This window comes from Macaca mulatta, chromosome 6 (assembly GCF_049350105.2).
Source record: "Macaca mulatta isolate MMU2019108-1 chromosome 6, T2T-MMU8v2.0, whole genome shotgun sequence".
NCBI classification, from domain to species: domain Eukaryota; kingdom Metazoa; phylum Chordata; class Mammalia; order Primates; family Cercopithecidae; genus Macaca; species Macaca mulatta.
In genome coordinates this window covers 143,570,822-143,587,931 of record NC_133411.1, presented here as the reverse complement: position 1 = coordinate 143,587,931, position 17,110 = coordinate 143,570,822, and the positions used below count along the sequence as shown (strand labels likewise).

Here is a 17,110-nt window from a genome sequence, read left to right as displayed (position 1 = left end):
CTTACCTTCTTGGTTGACAGCCGAATTAAATGAGGGCTGGGGTACATCTCTATATGATGATGTCTGGGGCATGAGGGCCCTTATTGGGGGTGGGCCTCCAGCTGGAGGGGGCCCATGAGGAGCTCCTGGTTGAAAAGTTGTAGGCAGAGGTGGATTCACTAAGGGAGGTACAGAAGAACCTACGGAAACATCAGTTTTTCACACGTTACTTAAAAACTCAAGACTATGGCCAAAACCAGCCTTTTACCAAAGCTGAGTAACTTCTAAACTTACATTTAAATTATAATCACCAAAGAGTTACCAGAAACATGTCAACTTCCTAAATTTATAATATTTTTCAATCTACATGCATATTTTACAAATTTCTTTTCTTTCTTTTTTTTGTCACCCAGGCTGGAGTGCAATAGCGTTATCTCAGTTCACTGCAACCTCCACCTCCCGGGTTCAAGAGATTCCCCTGCCTCAGCCTCCTGAGTAGCTGGGACTATAGGCATGCGAAACCATGCCCAGCGAATTTTTTGTATTTTTAGTAGAGGCAGCGTTTCACCATGTTGGCCAGGCTCATCTCGAACTCCTGACGTCAGGTGATTTGCCCACCTTGGCCTCCCAAAGTGCTGAGATTACAGGCGTGAGCCACTGTGCCCGCCCCATATTTTACAAATTTCTAACTCTCCCCTACCAGGCCTCTTACCTGTCAATTATTAAAGCAGAGTAAATATAAAATTTGGATTAAATCACTTCTAGAGTAGATACATTGCCCTGTTTGTTTTTATTATTATTACTTTAAATTTTAATATAATAGAGATGGGGGTCTCATTTTGTTGCCCAGGCAGATCTTGAATTCCGGGGTTCCAGTGATCCTCCTGTCTTGGCCTCCCAAAGTGCTGGAATTACAGGCGTGGTGAGCCACTGTACGTGGCCAGCCCTGTTTATTAATTTTTCATTAACTGCTCATTAGGTTCAATAGGCCATGTGACATATTCTAGTACAAATTAACATGAATAAAATTTTAATGTTATTAATTTTGTAATATTTTGTTAATTTTGTTTACCAACATAGTTTGTTCCATTAACGTCAACTAAGTTTAGAGTGAGACTAAAAATAGAGGGCCGGGCCAGGCACAGTGGATCATCTTTGGTCAAGAGTTCAAGACAAGCCTGGCCAACATGGTCAAACCCCATCTCTACTAAAAATACAAAAAATTAGCCAGGCGTAGTGGTGGGCACCTGTAATCCCAGCTACTTGGAAAGCTGAGGCATGAGAACCACTTGAACCTGGGAGGCGGACGTTGCAGTGAGCTGAGATCTCGTCACTGCACTCCAGTCTAGGCAGCAAGAGCGAAACTGTCTCAAAATAAATAAATAAAAATATGGGGCCAGGCACAGTGGTTCATGTCTATAATCCCAGGACTTTAGGAGACCGAGGCAGAAGGAACACTTTTTTTTTTTTAATTCTGAGACGAAGTCTTGTTCTTGTTCCCCAGGCTGGAGTATAATGGTGCGATCTCGGCTCACTGCAACCTCCACCTCCCGGGTTTAAGCGATTCTCCTGCCTCAGCCTCTGGGAGCAGCTGGGTCCACAGGTGCGTGCCACCACACCTGGCTAATTTTTGTATTTTTAGTAGAGATGGGGTTTCACCATATTGGCCAGGCTGGAGGCTGATCTCAAACTCCTGACGTTGTAATCCACCCACCTCGGCCTCCCAAAGTGCTGGGATTACAGATGTGAGCCACCACGCTCGGCCTGAAATTTTTCAAAATGTTTCACCAATACTGTTAAATTCTCCAGTATCAAGTTGAAAAATTGCCTATTAGGCTGGGCGCAGAGCAAGGCTCCATCTCAAAAAAAAAAAAAGAAAAATTGCCTATCACTGAATCTTACAACTGCTAACAAGACTATCAGTGCCTGTTGACAAAACTGAAGACAAAGATTATTGCCATGTAACTCCCTTATCAAAGAAGTGGTCACACATATCTATGGCAGTATAGACAAGTCAAAGGAACAAAGGGGCAAGGTACATTGCCAACTCAGCATGAACAAGAATGTAAGATACATCTGGCCAAAAAGATGTAACAACTGACAACCTAATGTTTAACAGAATAAAAGTAAACGTACAGAGATTTTCACAGTTTTTAGAAGACTGTTTTTGAACAGATAATCATATATTTCATAAAATGAACATTTTTTTAAGTTGAATAATTTTTATGACACCGATAGCTAGAGTTTCAGAGTCTGCCATCTCAGCCCCTAAATGAGTGTAATGATGTTTAAAGGTGGCCTATCAAAAAAATTCAGGAAAATTTAATATATGAATCAAAAACTTAGTATAACCTAGATACTCACAGTTTTGATACCAGACTATCAGGTATCAACCATCAGTTATGAGTTGGAAAAACAAAAAAAAATGAGCAATTTGAAGGTTCTTTGAAGGTTCAAATGAGAAAAAAGGTTATTTTTTGGGCTCATTTTATTAGTTTATACGTTTTTATTTCCCCTTCTTTCATAAGTTTCAGCACTTTTTTTTTTTTTGAGATGTAGTCTCGCTCTGTTGCCCGGACTGGAGTGCAGTGGTGCAATCTCAGCTTACCGCAATCTCCGCCTCCTGGGTTCAAGCAATTCTTCTGCCTCAGTCTCCTGAGTAGCTGGGATTACAGGCACGTGCCACTACGCTTGACTAATTTTTGTATTTTTAGTAGACATGGGGTTTTCACCATGTTGGCCAGGCTGGTCTTGAACTCCTGCCCTCAAGTGATCCACCCGCCTCAGCCTCCCAAAGTGCTGGGATTACAGGCGTGAGCCACCACGCCCAGCCTCAGCACTTATTTATGTTTCTGTCACCAAATCTGTAGTGGAGACAAGGTACTCTGAGGGTTTCAATTATAGCTAAAGAAATTTCAGATTATTGATAATGTACCTTTTTAAGAGAAGCTATACCTACTCTTAAATAGTTTTTATTTATTTATTTTTAAATAAAATTATTTACAAAAAATAGAGATGGGGTCTCACTATTTTGCTCAGCCTTGTCTTGAACTCCTGGCCTCAAGTGGATCTTCCTACCTCGGCCTCCCAAAGTGCTAGAATTATAGGTGTGAGCTACCATGCCTGGCCCTTAGTTTTTAAATACATGTTTTCCCAAACTACTTTATTGTGGCTTTGGGCAAATTACTCAAGTCTTATACTTTAGAACTCTAAGAGATTGTTATGAAGATTAAATAAGATAATGCATGCCTGGCTAGGTGGCTCACACCTGTTATCCCAGAACTTTAGGAATTCCAGGCAGCAGGATCGCTTGAAGTCAACAGTTACAGTGAGCTATGTTGCAGTTAAGTGAGCTATGATCGTGCCACCCTACTCTACCCTGGGCGACCGGGTAAGACCCTGTCTGTACAAAAAAATAAAGAACAAAAGATTAGCCAGGCACTGTGACATGCCTACTCAGGGAGGTGAGGCGGGAGGATAGCTTGAGTCCAGGAGTTTGATGACAACAGTGAGCTAGGATTGCGCCAATATACTCCAGCCTGGGAAACAGAGAGACAGCCTATCTCTAAAAAATAAAAAGCAAAACAGAAAAACAGACAATGATATAAAAGTTTGATAGAGCCTAGAAAATAATACGGATAACATTTTTTTAACACTTAATTTTTTTTTAGACAGAGTCTTACTCTGTCACCTAGGCTGGAGTGCAGTGGCATAATCATAGCTCACTGCAGCCTCAAATGCCTGAGATCAAGCAATTCTCCCACCTCAGTCCCCCAAGTAGCTGAGACTACATATTCATTCATTCAAATGATTTACATGTGCCACCACATTCATTCATTTCAAGTGACTGATGCTCACTCATGGTATCAAATGAATTAGAACAAAAGTAACATGAAGGATTTTGGCTCTAGTAATTGCAGGTCAGAAGATTTCCACAAAGAAACTTAAGTTTCTAGAAGCAACTTTAATCTTTACAAGGCCAAAATGCATTCACCAGGGCCAATGTCTGATCAAAGGCTTGGAAAAATAAAGTTTCACCCATTAACAATTTACTAAGCCTGATGGAGTATATGCCATATAAACACACATGAATTTAAAAAGCTAACTATTGATATTAGTATTTCACTTGGAAGCCTTCACTAGTTCATAAACTTGAGGATGTCTGCTGAGAAGCATCAACCTGAAGATCCCAATACATAATTTTAAATGCTTTTGAAAGAAATACTACTAATGTTAATAAATGTGGCTGGGGTCGGGCGCAGTGGCTCACACCTGTAATCCCAGCACTTTGGGAGGTGAGGCGGGTGGATCATGAGGTCAGCAAATCGAGACCATCCTGGCTAACACGGTGAGACCCCGTCTCTACCAAAAATACAAAAAATTAGCCAGGCGTGTTGGCGGGCGCCTGTAGTCCCAGCTACTCGGGAGGCGGAGGCAGGAGAATGGCATGAACCCGGAAGGCACAGGTTGCAGTGAGCCGAGATTGCACCACTGCACTCCAGCCTGGGAGACAGAGTGAGACTCTGTCTTAAAATAAATAAATAAATAAATGTGGCCAGGCGTGGTGGCTCACACCTGTAATTCTAGCACTTTGGGAGGCTGAGGTAGGTGGATTACCTGAGGTCAGGAGTTCAAGACCAGCCTGGCCAACATGGTGAAACCACATCTCTACTAAAGTACAAAAAGTTAGCTAGGTGCAGTGGCACATGACTGTAATCCCATAATCCCAGCTACTCTGGAGGCTGAGGCAGGAGAATCGCTTGAACCCGGTAGGCAGAGGTTGCAGTGAGCCGAGATCACGCCATTGCACTCCAGCATGGGCTACACAGTAAGACTGTGTAAAAAAAAAAAAGTGTTAAAAAAAAAAAAAGTATAACACCTTGCTGATTTTAATAGCAAAAAAGGAAAAGTCCAACCAAACACTGAGGTTAAAAGATAAAAAGATCAAAGTCAGTCTAAGAATACATAATATGTAGCTTTGTCCTCAAGCTGATGTACAGATTCAACACAATCTCTATGAAAACCCAGCTATCAGCCAGATGCAATGGCTCACGCCTGTAATCCCAGCACTTTGGGAGGCAGAGGCCAGCGCATTACCTGAGGTCAAGAGTTGGAGACCAGCCTGGCCAACATGGTAAAACCCTGTCTCTACTAAAACAAATACAAAATTAGCTGGGTGTGGTGGCGAGTGCCTGTAATCCCAGCTACTTGGGAGGCTGAGGCAGGAGAATCGTTTGAACCAGGAGATGGAGGTTGCAGTGAGTCAAGATTGCACTATTGCACTCCAGCCTGGGCGAAAAGAGCAAAACTCTGTCTCAAAAAAAAAAAAAAACCAACAAACAAACCACAAAACCCATCTCTACTAAAATTACAAAAATCGGCCAAGCATGCTGGTCACGCCTGTGGTCCCAGGGGAGGCTGAGGCAGGAGAATCACTTGAACCCCGGAGGCAGAGGTTGCAGTAAGCTGAGATTGTGCCACTGCATTCCAGCCTGGGTGACAGAGCAAGACCCATCTCAAAAAAAAAAAAGAGAAAAAAAAAACTACTAATGAGTGTTACAGCTTACTTAATTTGTCTAGCAGGCTTTCTGGTTTTTGCTGGAAAGCCGAAAAACAAAAAACAACAACAAAAAACTACTAATAATTTTAAAAGTCCTATTTTCCATATGGTTTTCAGGCTTCAAGTATTATTTCAAATATCTAAATAAGCAGAAGTTTCACATTTCTACATTTTAAGCACTTCTATAAGAATACTACCTGACTTTACGAAGCTATTTTGAAGTGAAGGATATCCAGAAGAAACATATTGATGATTTGTGGTTAAGCTTGTATTTCCAGATACAGTTGGTTGGGATGATGCAGGAGGACAATGGTTTGTTTGTGTGGCTGTGGATGGATAGTTATATTGCCAATTCAAAGGTGGTGGCAGGTTGGCTCCAGGAAGAAAGCTACTAGAAGGCATTGGTGTAGTACATGAGTTCTGAGAAGTAGGTAATGGCATTCGGGGAGCAGGACCACTATGAAGCAAAGGTGTCACTGGATTAGAGGCCACAGATGGTCTATTAAGAGTCTGCCCAGATCCCTGAGAACCACCATAGTTAGACTGTCCAGAGACTGGATTCAAAGTCTTTGCTGGTATTGGATGAGAGTAGGATCCTGGAAGCTGGAAATTGTATCCTTGGCTCACTGACTCTTGTGAAGACAGCAATGCATTTTGGACAGGACCTTCCAATAAAAGGAGGACAAATTAGTGTTACCAATGAATATAGCAAGACTTTAAAAAATAAAGTAAAACATATATTCTTACGGTCAGCAATAAAAACACATAACCCAATTAAAAAATAAGCAAAGGACTTAAATAGACATTCAAATATACCTCCAAAGAAGATAGCTAATAAGCACATGCCAAAACATTCAACATCATCAGTCATTAGAGAAATACAAACATCATCAGTCATAACAGAAATGCAAATGAAAACCACAATGAAGGCCAGCGCAGTGGCTCACATCTGTAATCCCAGCACTTTGGGAGGCCAAGGCAGGTGGATAGCTTGAGCCCAGGAGTTCACGACCAGCCTGGGCAACATGGTGAAACCCCATGCCTATAAAAAATACAAAAAGTAGCCAGCCTTGATGGTGTGCACCTGTAGTCCTAGCTACTTGGGGAGCTGAGGCAGGAGGATCGCTTGAACCCAGGAGGTCAAGGCTGCAGTGAGCCGAAGTCACACCACTGCACTCCAGCCTGGATGATAAAAAAAAAAAAGATGGACTAAACAGTAGCAAGTAACAGAGTGAATACAGAGATATCTGAATAAATGAAAACATTTGTAAAAAATTAATGTATAAGCATATGTTGGGTCGCTTGGATAAAAATAGGCCATCTCACAGCCCGATGTTGCCACAAGATGTCCTGGCCTAGTTTCATATTTGTATTACAATTTTATTTATTTACTTACTTATTGATCGATTGATTGAGACAGCACCTCACTCTGTTGTCCAAGCTGGAGTACAGTGGCACAATCGTGGCTCACTGCAGCTCTGACCTCCTGGGCTCAAGCGATCCTCTCATCCAAGCCTCCTGAGAAGCTGGGACTACAGGCATGCGCCACCACGCCTACTAAACTTTTTTTTTTTGGTAGAGACAGAGACTCACTATGTTGCCCAGACTGGTCTCAAATTGCTGAGGTCAAGTAATCCTCCTGCCTCAGCCTCTGTAAGTGCTAGGATTACAGGCATGAGCAAACAGGTTGTATTTACAATCTTATCACAAGCTAATATGCTAAAGAGGTGCCTTCAAGCCAGGTATAGCCAAGTGAAAGCCAAATACCACCAAAATGTACAAATTAAGCAAAAATTTGACAGGTCAATAAAGATGAAAAGATGCCAGGCATGGTGGCTCACACCTATAATCCCAACACTTTGGGAGGCCAAGGTGGGCAGATAGCTTGAGCTCAGGAGTTCAAGACCAGCTTGGACATAATAGTAAGACCTTGTCTCTATAAAAAATGTAAGAATTAGGAGGGCACGGTGGCACATGCCTGTAAGCCCCAGCTACTTGGGGCTGAAGCAGGAGGATCACTGAGTGCAGGAGGTTAAGGCTGCAGGGAGCTGTGTTCACACCACTGCACTCCAGCCTCTGTGACAAAGTGAGACCCTGTCTCCTGTCTCAAAAAAAAAAAAAAAAAAAGAGTATGAGGTCATAAGGCCAACTGGCAGGAAGACAGATACAAAAGAACTTGTTTTGTGGTAGTCACTATCATAGACATACTGTGAGTAACTATTACATGAAATATTTTTTTCTGACCTCCCTCCCCACTATGTGAAAATCATATATGGATCAATTGCAAGCAGTTCACAAAAAGTGTAGTAATAAATATATAATGACACGTTCACTGAATGGAAAATTTTTTTAACTTCTGAAGTCATTACTAGGTAGCCCATCAAAACAATGGGTCAGTGAGGCCAGGCGCAGTGGCTCATGTCTGTAATCCCAGCACCTTGGGAGGCCGAGGCAGGCGGATCACAAGATCAGGAGATTGAGATCATCCTGGCTAACACGGTGAAACTCCGTCTCTACTAAAAATACAAAAAATTAGCCGGGCGTGGTGGGGGGCACGTGTAGTCCCAGCTACTCGGGAGGCTGAGGCAGGAGAATGGTGTGAACCCAGGAGGCGGAGCTTGCAGTGAGCGGAGATCGTGCCACTGCACTCCAGCAGGGGCAACAGAGCGAGACTCTGTCTCTAAATAAATAAATAAATAAATAAATAAAAATAATAATGGGTCAGTGATTGTGAAGGGGTCCAGAATACACTACTATGGCATAAAAAATCATTTTAAGCAGACAGCATTTGAGTTTCTAAAATCTCTTATCTGCCTAAAACGGAGACTTCCAAAAGAACTCAATTGTCATAATCTACTTCCCAGGGGCAAACCAGGAAAGATATCAATCTGACTCATGACCTGAGATGAGAAATATCCATACCACACCTAAACAGACATCATCACAAAGCTATCATATCTATTCTAAGAGTCCATTTATCCTTCCTATAAGTCTATTTTCCAGTAAATGTCCTTTCCCCCACCCCACCCTTCCCCTGTTAAAATGGTATAGAGGTTGGGCATGGTGGCTCATGCCTGTAATCCCAGCACACTTGAGGCCAAAGCAGAACTACTTGAGCTGAGGAGTGGAAGACCAGCCTGGGCAACATAGCAAGACTCCATTTCTACAAAAAAAAATTTAAAAATTAAAAAATTAGCCAGGAGTGGTGGCACACGCCTGTAGACCTAGTTCCTCAGGAGGCTGAGGCAAGAGGACTGCTTGAGCCCAGGAGTTTGACTTCAGTGAGCTATAATCAAGCATTCCACCCTGGGCTACAGAGTGAGAACGTGTGTCAAAAACAAAAAGGAAAAAGTGAGCATGATAGTCACCCAAATAATGTTCCAACATATTCAAAATTAAAACAATCAAATCAATTGTGGTTTCAAACAAAATGTAGCATATTGTTTAATGTTTTAAAACTGAATTATATTGCTTTTTATTTTTTATTTTTTTGAGACGGAGTCTCGCTGTGTTGCCCAAGCTAAAGTGCAGTGGTGTGATCTCAGCTCACTACAACCTCTGCCTCCTGGGTTCAGGCGATTCTACCGCCTCACTCAGCCTCTCGAGTAGCTGGGATTACAGGCATGCACCACCACGCCTGGCTAATTTTTGTATTTTTAGTAGAGACGGGATTTCATCATGTTGGTCAGGCTGTTCTTGAACTTCTGACCTCAAGTGATCTGGCCACCTTGGCCTCCCAAAGTGCTGGGATTACAGGCATGAGCCACCACGTCCAGCCATTTGTTGATATTTTTAATGTTTGGTTTTATAATAGTATAATAGCTATAAACCTTATGAAGTTTACATCTAGCTTTGTGTTTGCATATACGCATTTAATAAAAACTTTTGCCAGGCATGTTGGCTTAATCTTGTAATTCAAGTATTTTGAAAAGCCAAGGCGGGAGCATGGCTTGACCTCAGGAGTTCAAGAACAACCTGGGTAATATAGTGAGACACCATCTCTACAAAAAAATAAATAATTAGCCAGTACTTGGGAGGCTGAGGCAGAAGGATCACTTGAACCCAAGAGATCAAGCCTGCAGTTGGCTGTGATCATGCCCCTGCACTCTAGCCTGGGCAACGAGTGAGAACCTGTCTCAGAAGTAAAATAAATAAATAAATAATTTAACATTGGGATGGCAGAGAAATATTTAGTAGCTATACATTACTCAAATTTTTAAAAAACTGATTTGAGGAAATAGCACTCATGGGATTTTAAGTGGAATTGAATATGGGTGATGAAGAGAGGAAAGAATCTAGGATGACTCCTAGGTTTCTGACCTGAGCAACCTGGTGGATGGCCGTGTTTATTCATTTGAACAGAAAGAGAAAAGAATACAAATATAAGCCAGGCATGGTGGCTCATGCCTGTAATCCCAGCACTTTAGAAAGTCAAGGTGGGAGGATCACTTGAGGCCAGGAGTTTGAGACCAGTTTGGGCAATATGGCAAGTCCCTGTCTCTACAAAATATATGTTTTGGTTGTGTATGTGTGTGTGTGGTTTTTTTTTTTTTTTTTTTAGAAATGAGGTCTCACTCTGTCACCCAGGCTGAAGTGTCACACCTCACTGCAGCCTCCACCTCCCATGCTCAAGCGATCCTCCCACCTCCCCTCTTGAGTAGCTGGGACTACCGGCATGCACCATTGTACCTGGCTAATTTTTTAATTTTTTGTAGAGATCGGGTCTCCCTAAGTTGTCCAGGCTGGTCTTGAACTCCTGGGCTCAAGGGATCTTCTTGACTTGGCTTCCCAAAGTACTAAGATTACAAGCATAAGCCACCCCACCCACTTGATCAAGGATCAAGGATCACTTGAGCCCAGGAGTTTAAGGCTGCAGTGAGCTATCATTGCATCATTGCATTCTGGCCAGGGCGACAGAATGAGATGCTGTCTTTAAAAAAAAAAAAAAAGTCAGGTTCAGTGGCTCATGCCTGTAATCCCAACACTTTGTGAGGCCGAGGTGGGTGGATCACCTGAAGTCAGAAGTTCAAGACCAGCCTGACCAACATGGTGAAACCCCGTCTCTACTAAAAATAGAAAAATTAGCCGGGTGTGGTAGCACACGCCTACAGTCCCAGCTACTCAGGAGGCTGAGGCAGGAGAATTGCTTGAACCCAGGAGGTGGAGGTTGCAATGACTGGCAATCGCACCACTGCACTCCAGCCTGGGTGACAGAGCAAGACTCTGTCTCAAAAAAACAAAGGTGGGGGATGGCCAAGGGAAGAGAGATTGAAGAGTTATTTTAAACACACTAATTTTCAGGTGCCACCAATGAAAGTGGAGATGTCCAGTATAAAGATACTTTTTTTTTTTTTTTTTTTTTGAGACGGAGTCTTGCTCTGTCGCCCAGGCTGGAGTGCAGTGGCACGATCTCTGCTCACTGCAAGCTCTACCTCCCGGGTTCACGCCATTCTCCTGCCTCAGCCTCCCGAGTAGCTGGGACTACAGGCGCCCGCCACCATGCCCGGCTAATTTTTTTTTTTTTTTTTTTGAGACGGAGTCTCGCTCTGTCGCCCAGGCTGGAGTGCAGTGGCCAGATCTCAGCTCACTGCAAGCTCCGCCTCCCGGGTTCACGCCATTCTCCTGCCTCAGCCTCCCAAGTAGCTGGGACCACAGGCGCCGCCACCTTGCCCGGCTAATTTTTTGTGTTTTTAGTAGAGACGGGGTTTCGCCGTGTTAGCCAGGATGGTCTCAATCTCCTGACCTTGTGATCCGCCCGTCTCGGCCTCCCAAAGTGCTGGGATTACAGGCTTGAGCCACTGCGCCCAGCCAAATTTTTCGTATTTTTTAGTAGAGACGAGAGTTTCACCGTGTTAACCAGGATGGTCTCGATCTCCTGACCTCATGATCCACCCGCCTCGGCCTCCCAAAGTGCTGGGATTACAGGCGTGAGCCACCGCGCCCAGCCGCAGTATAAAGATACTTATCTGTGCTGGGTGCGGTGGCTCAGGCCTGTAATCCCAGCACTTTGGGAGGTGGAGGCGGGCAGATCATGAGGTCAGGAGAGCAACAGCATCCTGACTAAGATGGGGAAACCCCATCTCTTCTAAAAATACAAAAAATTTGCCAGGTGTGGTGGCAGGTGCCAGTGGTCCCAGCTACTCTGGAGGCTGAGAAAGGAGAATTGCTTGAACCCAGGAGGCAGAGATTTCAGTGAGCCAAGATCATGCCACCCCACTCCAGCCTGGGCAACAGAGCAAGACTCTGCTTAAAAAAAAAAAAAAGGTATTTATCTGCAGCCAAAGCGATAGGTTTCAGCTTAAGATATAATTTTGGGAGTCACTGATATATGCATAAGATTTAAAACCATAGGAATTAAAGACACCCAGGGAGCATGTAAGAAAAACAGGTCACCTTGAAGAGCACCAATATTGAAGGAGGAGAGAGAAAAAAACAATCAGAAATGGAAGAAATATTGAGAATACTGCTGTTGAGAAATAGCAATCAAAAAAAAAGAAAGAAAACCATAACCACCCTTTCGGTAATATCCTAGAAACCAAAGAAAGCAATTGTTGTAAAAATAAAATAACAACCAAAGGTATCAAATGCAGCTCGGAAAATGAGGACTGAAAAATATTTTTCTATTTAATAACCAGGAAGCCATTTGTGGCCTTATTTATTTATTTATTTTAAGATGAATTCTTGCTCTGTCACTCAGGCTGGAGTACAATGGCGCAATCTTGGCTCATTGCAACCTCTGCCTCCCAGGTTCAAGCAATTCTCCTGTCTCAGTCTCCTGAGTAGCTGGGATTACAGGGGCATGCCACCATGCCTGGCTAATTTTTGTATTTTTAGTAGAGAGAGGGTTTCATCACATTGGTCAGGCTGGTCTTGAACTCCTGACCTCAGCTGATCTGCCCGCCTCGGCCTCCCAAAGTGCTGGATTACAGGCGTGAGGCACCACGCCCGGCTGACAGGGTTTTCTAAGTCTTTGTGTATACATATGGCCTTTGCAAAAATTGATAGCGAGACTGCAAGACCTCTTAAACTAATGGATCTTAATCTGATTATCATGTAATAACGCTAAAGGCAAATAATAACTTCCATCATTAATTAGTGCATTTATTGACTGAATCAACTTGCAAAGGCAGTTAGAAACTGCAGTTTTGTTTTGTTTTGGTTTTTCAGAACTGGTCTCACTTTGTCCCCCAGGCTAGAGTACAGTGGTGCAATCTTGGCTCACTGCAGCCTTAACCTCCAACGTTCAAGTGATCCTCCTGCCTCAGCCCCTGAAGTAACTGGGATTATAGGTGGTGTCACCATGCTTGTCTAATTTTTTGTATCTTTAGTAGAGATGGGTTTCAACATTTGACCAGGCTGGTCTCGAATTCCTGATCTCGTGATCCTCCCGCCTCCATCTCCCAAAGTGCTGGAATTACAGGTGTGAACCACTACGCCTGGCCCAGGCTTTCCTAAAGAAACTTATAGCTTTTTGGCCAGGCTGGTCTCAAACTCCTGACCTCAGGTGATCTGCCCGCCTCAGCCAAAGTGCTGGGATTACAGGTGTGAGCCACCACACCCAGCCACATGAGATTTTTTACTAATGCAGATTCTGGGATCCTTTTGAATCCTATGAAATAGGATTTTACAGAGGTGGGACCTGAGATCTCAATTCGTACCATTATTATAGCAGGTTCCTCTGATTCTGAAGCTGCTAGTTGGGTGGGAAGCACTCATCTGCATTCATTCTTGCCTCTAACTTTCTAATTTAGCTTCTTTACCCACACATCCCAAAATTGTCCTTAATAAGGCCACAAGGCCTTATTGCACTCTAGCCTTGCACTCTAGCGTGGGCAACAAAAGTGAAATCTCAAAAAAAAAAAAAAAAGAGTTTTCAACAGAATATGCAAGCATCAACTACTGCTCTGGAATAGTTAAGCAAAACTAGACCCCAGCATTGAAACATTTTCTCACCTTCTTGAAAAATATCCCTCCTCCAACTTGATACCACATCCCTACCCTCTGTATTATTAGCAGGACGAACAATAAAACAACCCAGGCTAGGCTTGGTAGCTCATGCCTCTAATCCCAGCACTTTGGAAGGCTGAGTCAGGAGGATCACTTGAGGCCAGGAATTTCAGACCAGCCTAGGCAACACAGAGAGACCCGTCAATACAAAAAAAAAAAAGTTATATATAGATATTACATTATATATAATATAGATTAAAAAAATATATTTTATATATATATATATTAGGCTGGGCGTGGTGGCTCATGCCTGTAATCCCAGCACTTTGGGAGGCCAAGGTGGGCAGATCATTATGAGGTTTGGAGTTCAAGACTAGCCTGGCCAACATGGTGAAACCCCATCTGTACTAAAAATACAAAAATTAGCCAGGCATGGTGGTGCATGCCTGTAATTCCAGCTACTCGGGAGGCTGAGGCACGAGAATCATTTGAACCTGGGAGATGGAGGTTGCAGTGAGCTGAGATCAAGCCACTGTACTCCAGCCTGGGCAAAAGAGTGAAACTCTGACTCAAAAAATAATAATAATAAAATATATACATTATATATATATAATTTATATTTTATACTTATATAAAAAATAGGGCCTGGTGGTATGCACCTGTAGTTCTAGCTACTGAGGAGGCTGAGGTGTGAGGATTGCTTGAGCCCAGGAGTAACAGTGAGTTGTGATCCTGCCACTTCACTCCAGCTTGAGGGACAGCGTAAGCAAGAACCTGTCTCAAAAAAAAAAAAAAAAAGGCAAAAAACAAAAAACTTGTAGAGGCCAGGTGCAGTGGCTCATGCCTGTAATCCCAGCACTTTGGGAGGCCGAGGTGGGTGGATCACTGGACATCAGCCTGACCAACATGGTGAAACCCTGTCTCTACTAAAAATACGAAAATTAGCTAGGTGTGGTGACACCTAATCCCAGCTACTCGGGAGGCTGTAATCCCAGCTACTTGGGAGGCTGAGGCAGGAGAATCGCTTGAACCTGGAAAGTGGAGGTTGCAGTGAGTTGAGATTGTGCCATTGCACTCCAGCCTGGGGGACAAAAGCAAAACTCCGTCTCAAAAAAACAAACAAAAAAAAACCTGTAGAAATGGAACTTATAAAAAGACTATGAAAATTATATTTTAAAAAAGAGGTCTGGGCACAGTGGCTCAGGCCTGTAATTACAGCACTTTGGAAGGCTAAGGAGGCAGGAGAATTGCTTGAACCCGGGAAGCGGAGGTTGCAGTGAACCGAGATCATGCCACTGCACTCCAGCCTGGGAGACAGAACAAGGCTCCATCTCAAAAAAAAAAAAAAAAAAAAAAGATGTGGAACAAATATCTGTTGGACTGCATCAACTCAACATAGTGACAGTATCTCTAATACAGCATGCCACAGTGGTCAAATCCCTTTAACATTTCAATATTATGACAACTACACTCATATATAAACATTGAAGCACATTTGAGGATTTGTCATTTAAAGTTAATGTAAAACTGCAATTTATAGATAAGAAAAATCCATAGTCATGTAACATATTTTTTCTCATCCTCAGTGTAAATGTTACTAAATATCCTAGAATAAAATGTAGTTTACATAATCTGTTACCATAATTTTGAGAAAGAATGGTTAACTCAATACCCTTTCAGTGGCTTTCCTCCACTTATTCTTTCTTCTGCCCACATAGTTGCCTACTCACAGACATTTTTAAAAGTCTTTTAGAGCCACCTTTGTAAAGAAAACAGCAGTCTTCTCTAAAAACAATGTAATTTAGCGATTTTAGTCACTGTTTTCTCCAACTTCACAGAAATCTTAGACTCTAATGGGCAACTTAAGTTCTTTAGCATTATTCTACTAGTCTTATTTCTGTAAACCAAAGATCTGTAGGTAAATTGGTAAGTAGGCAATCTGTCAGCAGAAAGTCTTTGTTGATTGTAACAACTGAAATAATCTTAGCAAATCACAATGCAGGATGATTTAAGGAATCCTAGAAGAGGTATAACATTATAAGACATTCTCACACCAAATGACAAACTATAATGTACATGTGGACTCTTGTCAGAGATTCAGAGAGTTGTGTCCAACCACTTTCCAAATGCTGTACAGACATCTAGAAATCAAGCAGGAGATCCTTCTACTTGGTTTTTCCACAGCTGAAACACTGAACAGCTGTTGTAGGTACAATTCTGGGAAGGTTCTGGGAGAGATGAGTAGGCCCTAAAGGGGTGTCCTAAAAGCATGCATACATCTCCAGAAACTCAGACTGAGTACGACGCCCCCCCACCACTTCAGGGCCTGCAAAACCCAGATGAATCGGACCCCAAATCCTGCTCTCTAGAAAACTGGGGTGAGGTGGCATGGAAGGCGAAGGCACCCAAACACTATGATCCTTATATTCGAGTTTTGAGGCATTTTCTCATCCATGTTTCACCCAGGGCGTTGCATACAGCAGGTGCTCATTTACTGTTTTGGTGACCGCCTGAATAAATAAATGTGAAAGACTGAGCCGAGCCTGGGGCTACAGGTGCACAATCGCCGTGGTCCCCTGGTCCAGCCGCCCACCACCACCCGCGCCAGAACCCGGTTAAGGAGGTCACCCTCTCTATCTATGTCGCTTCAAGCAGCAGTGGCACGCAACGGTCAGTCAGCCCTGGCCAGGCTGCGCCCTCCCCCAGGACAGCACTCACCGTTGGTGTAGGGAGACCCCGAGGCCAAGGCGGCTCCGTTCTGGGCCTGGAGGCTGGCTGCGGCACCGCCGGAGGCCGGTATTCCCGGCTGGGACATGACGACGGCGGTTATCTGGGTTGGAAGGGGCTGGTTGGGGTCGACAACAGCGCACAAGAAGAGAGCTGAAAGACCACTGCTGAAAGCGGAGGGAGGAAGCTAACAACTTAAGATTGAAGACTGGGAGAAGAGAGGGGGGCGCATTAAGCCCGAGGCATGGCGCCGCACTCTCCCCAGGCCACCGGCGGCCACGGCCTAGCCTGGGAGATGAGGCTTGGGAGTCGGGCCCGCGGGGCCGCGAACGCCCGGCTAGAAGGCGGCAGCCAAACCTGGAGAGAAGGAGGGAGGCCTTGGCCGGAAGTGCCTGTCAGCCGCCGGCCGCGCAGCCGCAATCAGGACACGTGGCACTTCCGGCTCCGGGCTCGCAGCCGCTGCCCCGTCGGCGAGCCCTTCTCTGCCAGCCGGGCTGCCCCGAGGCCACCTGACAGCTCCTGGTGCCCCGACCCCGACGACCGTGCCCGTCCTCGCTGCCACGTCACCGACTCTCACGGCCGGCCGGAAGTGCCATGTGTCACCGCTACGGAAATTCCCGCCGTTGTGAACGTGACCTCGTTCGCAGAGCTGGGATCGTGGGGCAATCTGGGATTCAGTAGCCGCTTTCGTGGGGTGGGACTGACAGTTCCTCTCCTCGGGTTTTGTGAAGATTACCTGAGACAACAGAAGTCATCGTCCTCTGTTGAGACGTACCACTGCTGGTAGCTGGGACGGTTAATGTTCATCACAGTATTTCATTCACATTTCGTCTTCATGTTTCAGATGTAAATTGTAAGGAGTTTTAAAAAGAGGTGGTTAAATATGTGTACGTATTA

General features: G+C 44.1%; 1 protein-coding gene and 1 non-coding gene across 4 annotated transcripts in view; one reads left to right on the top strand and one right to left on the bottom strand.

The window, feature by feature from the left end:
* The window catches only part of SEC24A (SEC24 homolog A, COPII coat complex component), an 80,243-nt gene extending 63,671 nt beyond the window's left edge, over window positions 1-16,572 (bottom strand). For 2 of the 3 annotated variants that reach the window (XM_001109620.4, XM_015140944.3), the window contains exons 1-3: window positions 16,205-16,572; window positions 5,737-6,204; window positions 6-179 (exon numbers count right to left, since the gene is read on the bottom strand). In XM_001109620.4, the coding sequence (XP_001109620.2) occupies window positions 6-179; window positions 5,737-6,204; window positions 16,205-16,301 (739 nt within the window). In that variant the 5' untranslated portion in view covers window positions 16,302-16,572. The remainder of the gene's footprint in view (window positions 1-5; window positions 180-5,736; window positions 6,205-16,204) is intronic. The other variant, XM_078005193.1, reaches the window with a different exon arrangement.
* On the top strand, window positions 5,531-5,590 carry LOC114679133 (U7 small nuclear RNA). The gene has a single exon (XR_003730812.1). It is a non-coding gene; the product is annotated as a U7 small nuclear RNA (small nuclear RNA).
* Window positions 16,573-17,110: the final 538 nt, after the last annotated feature.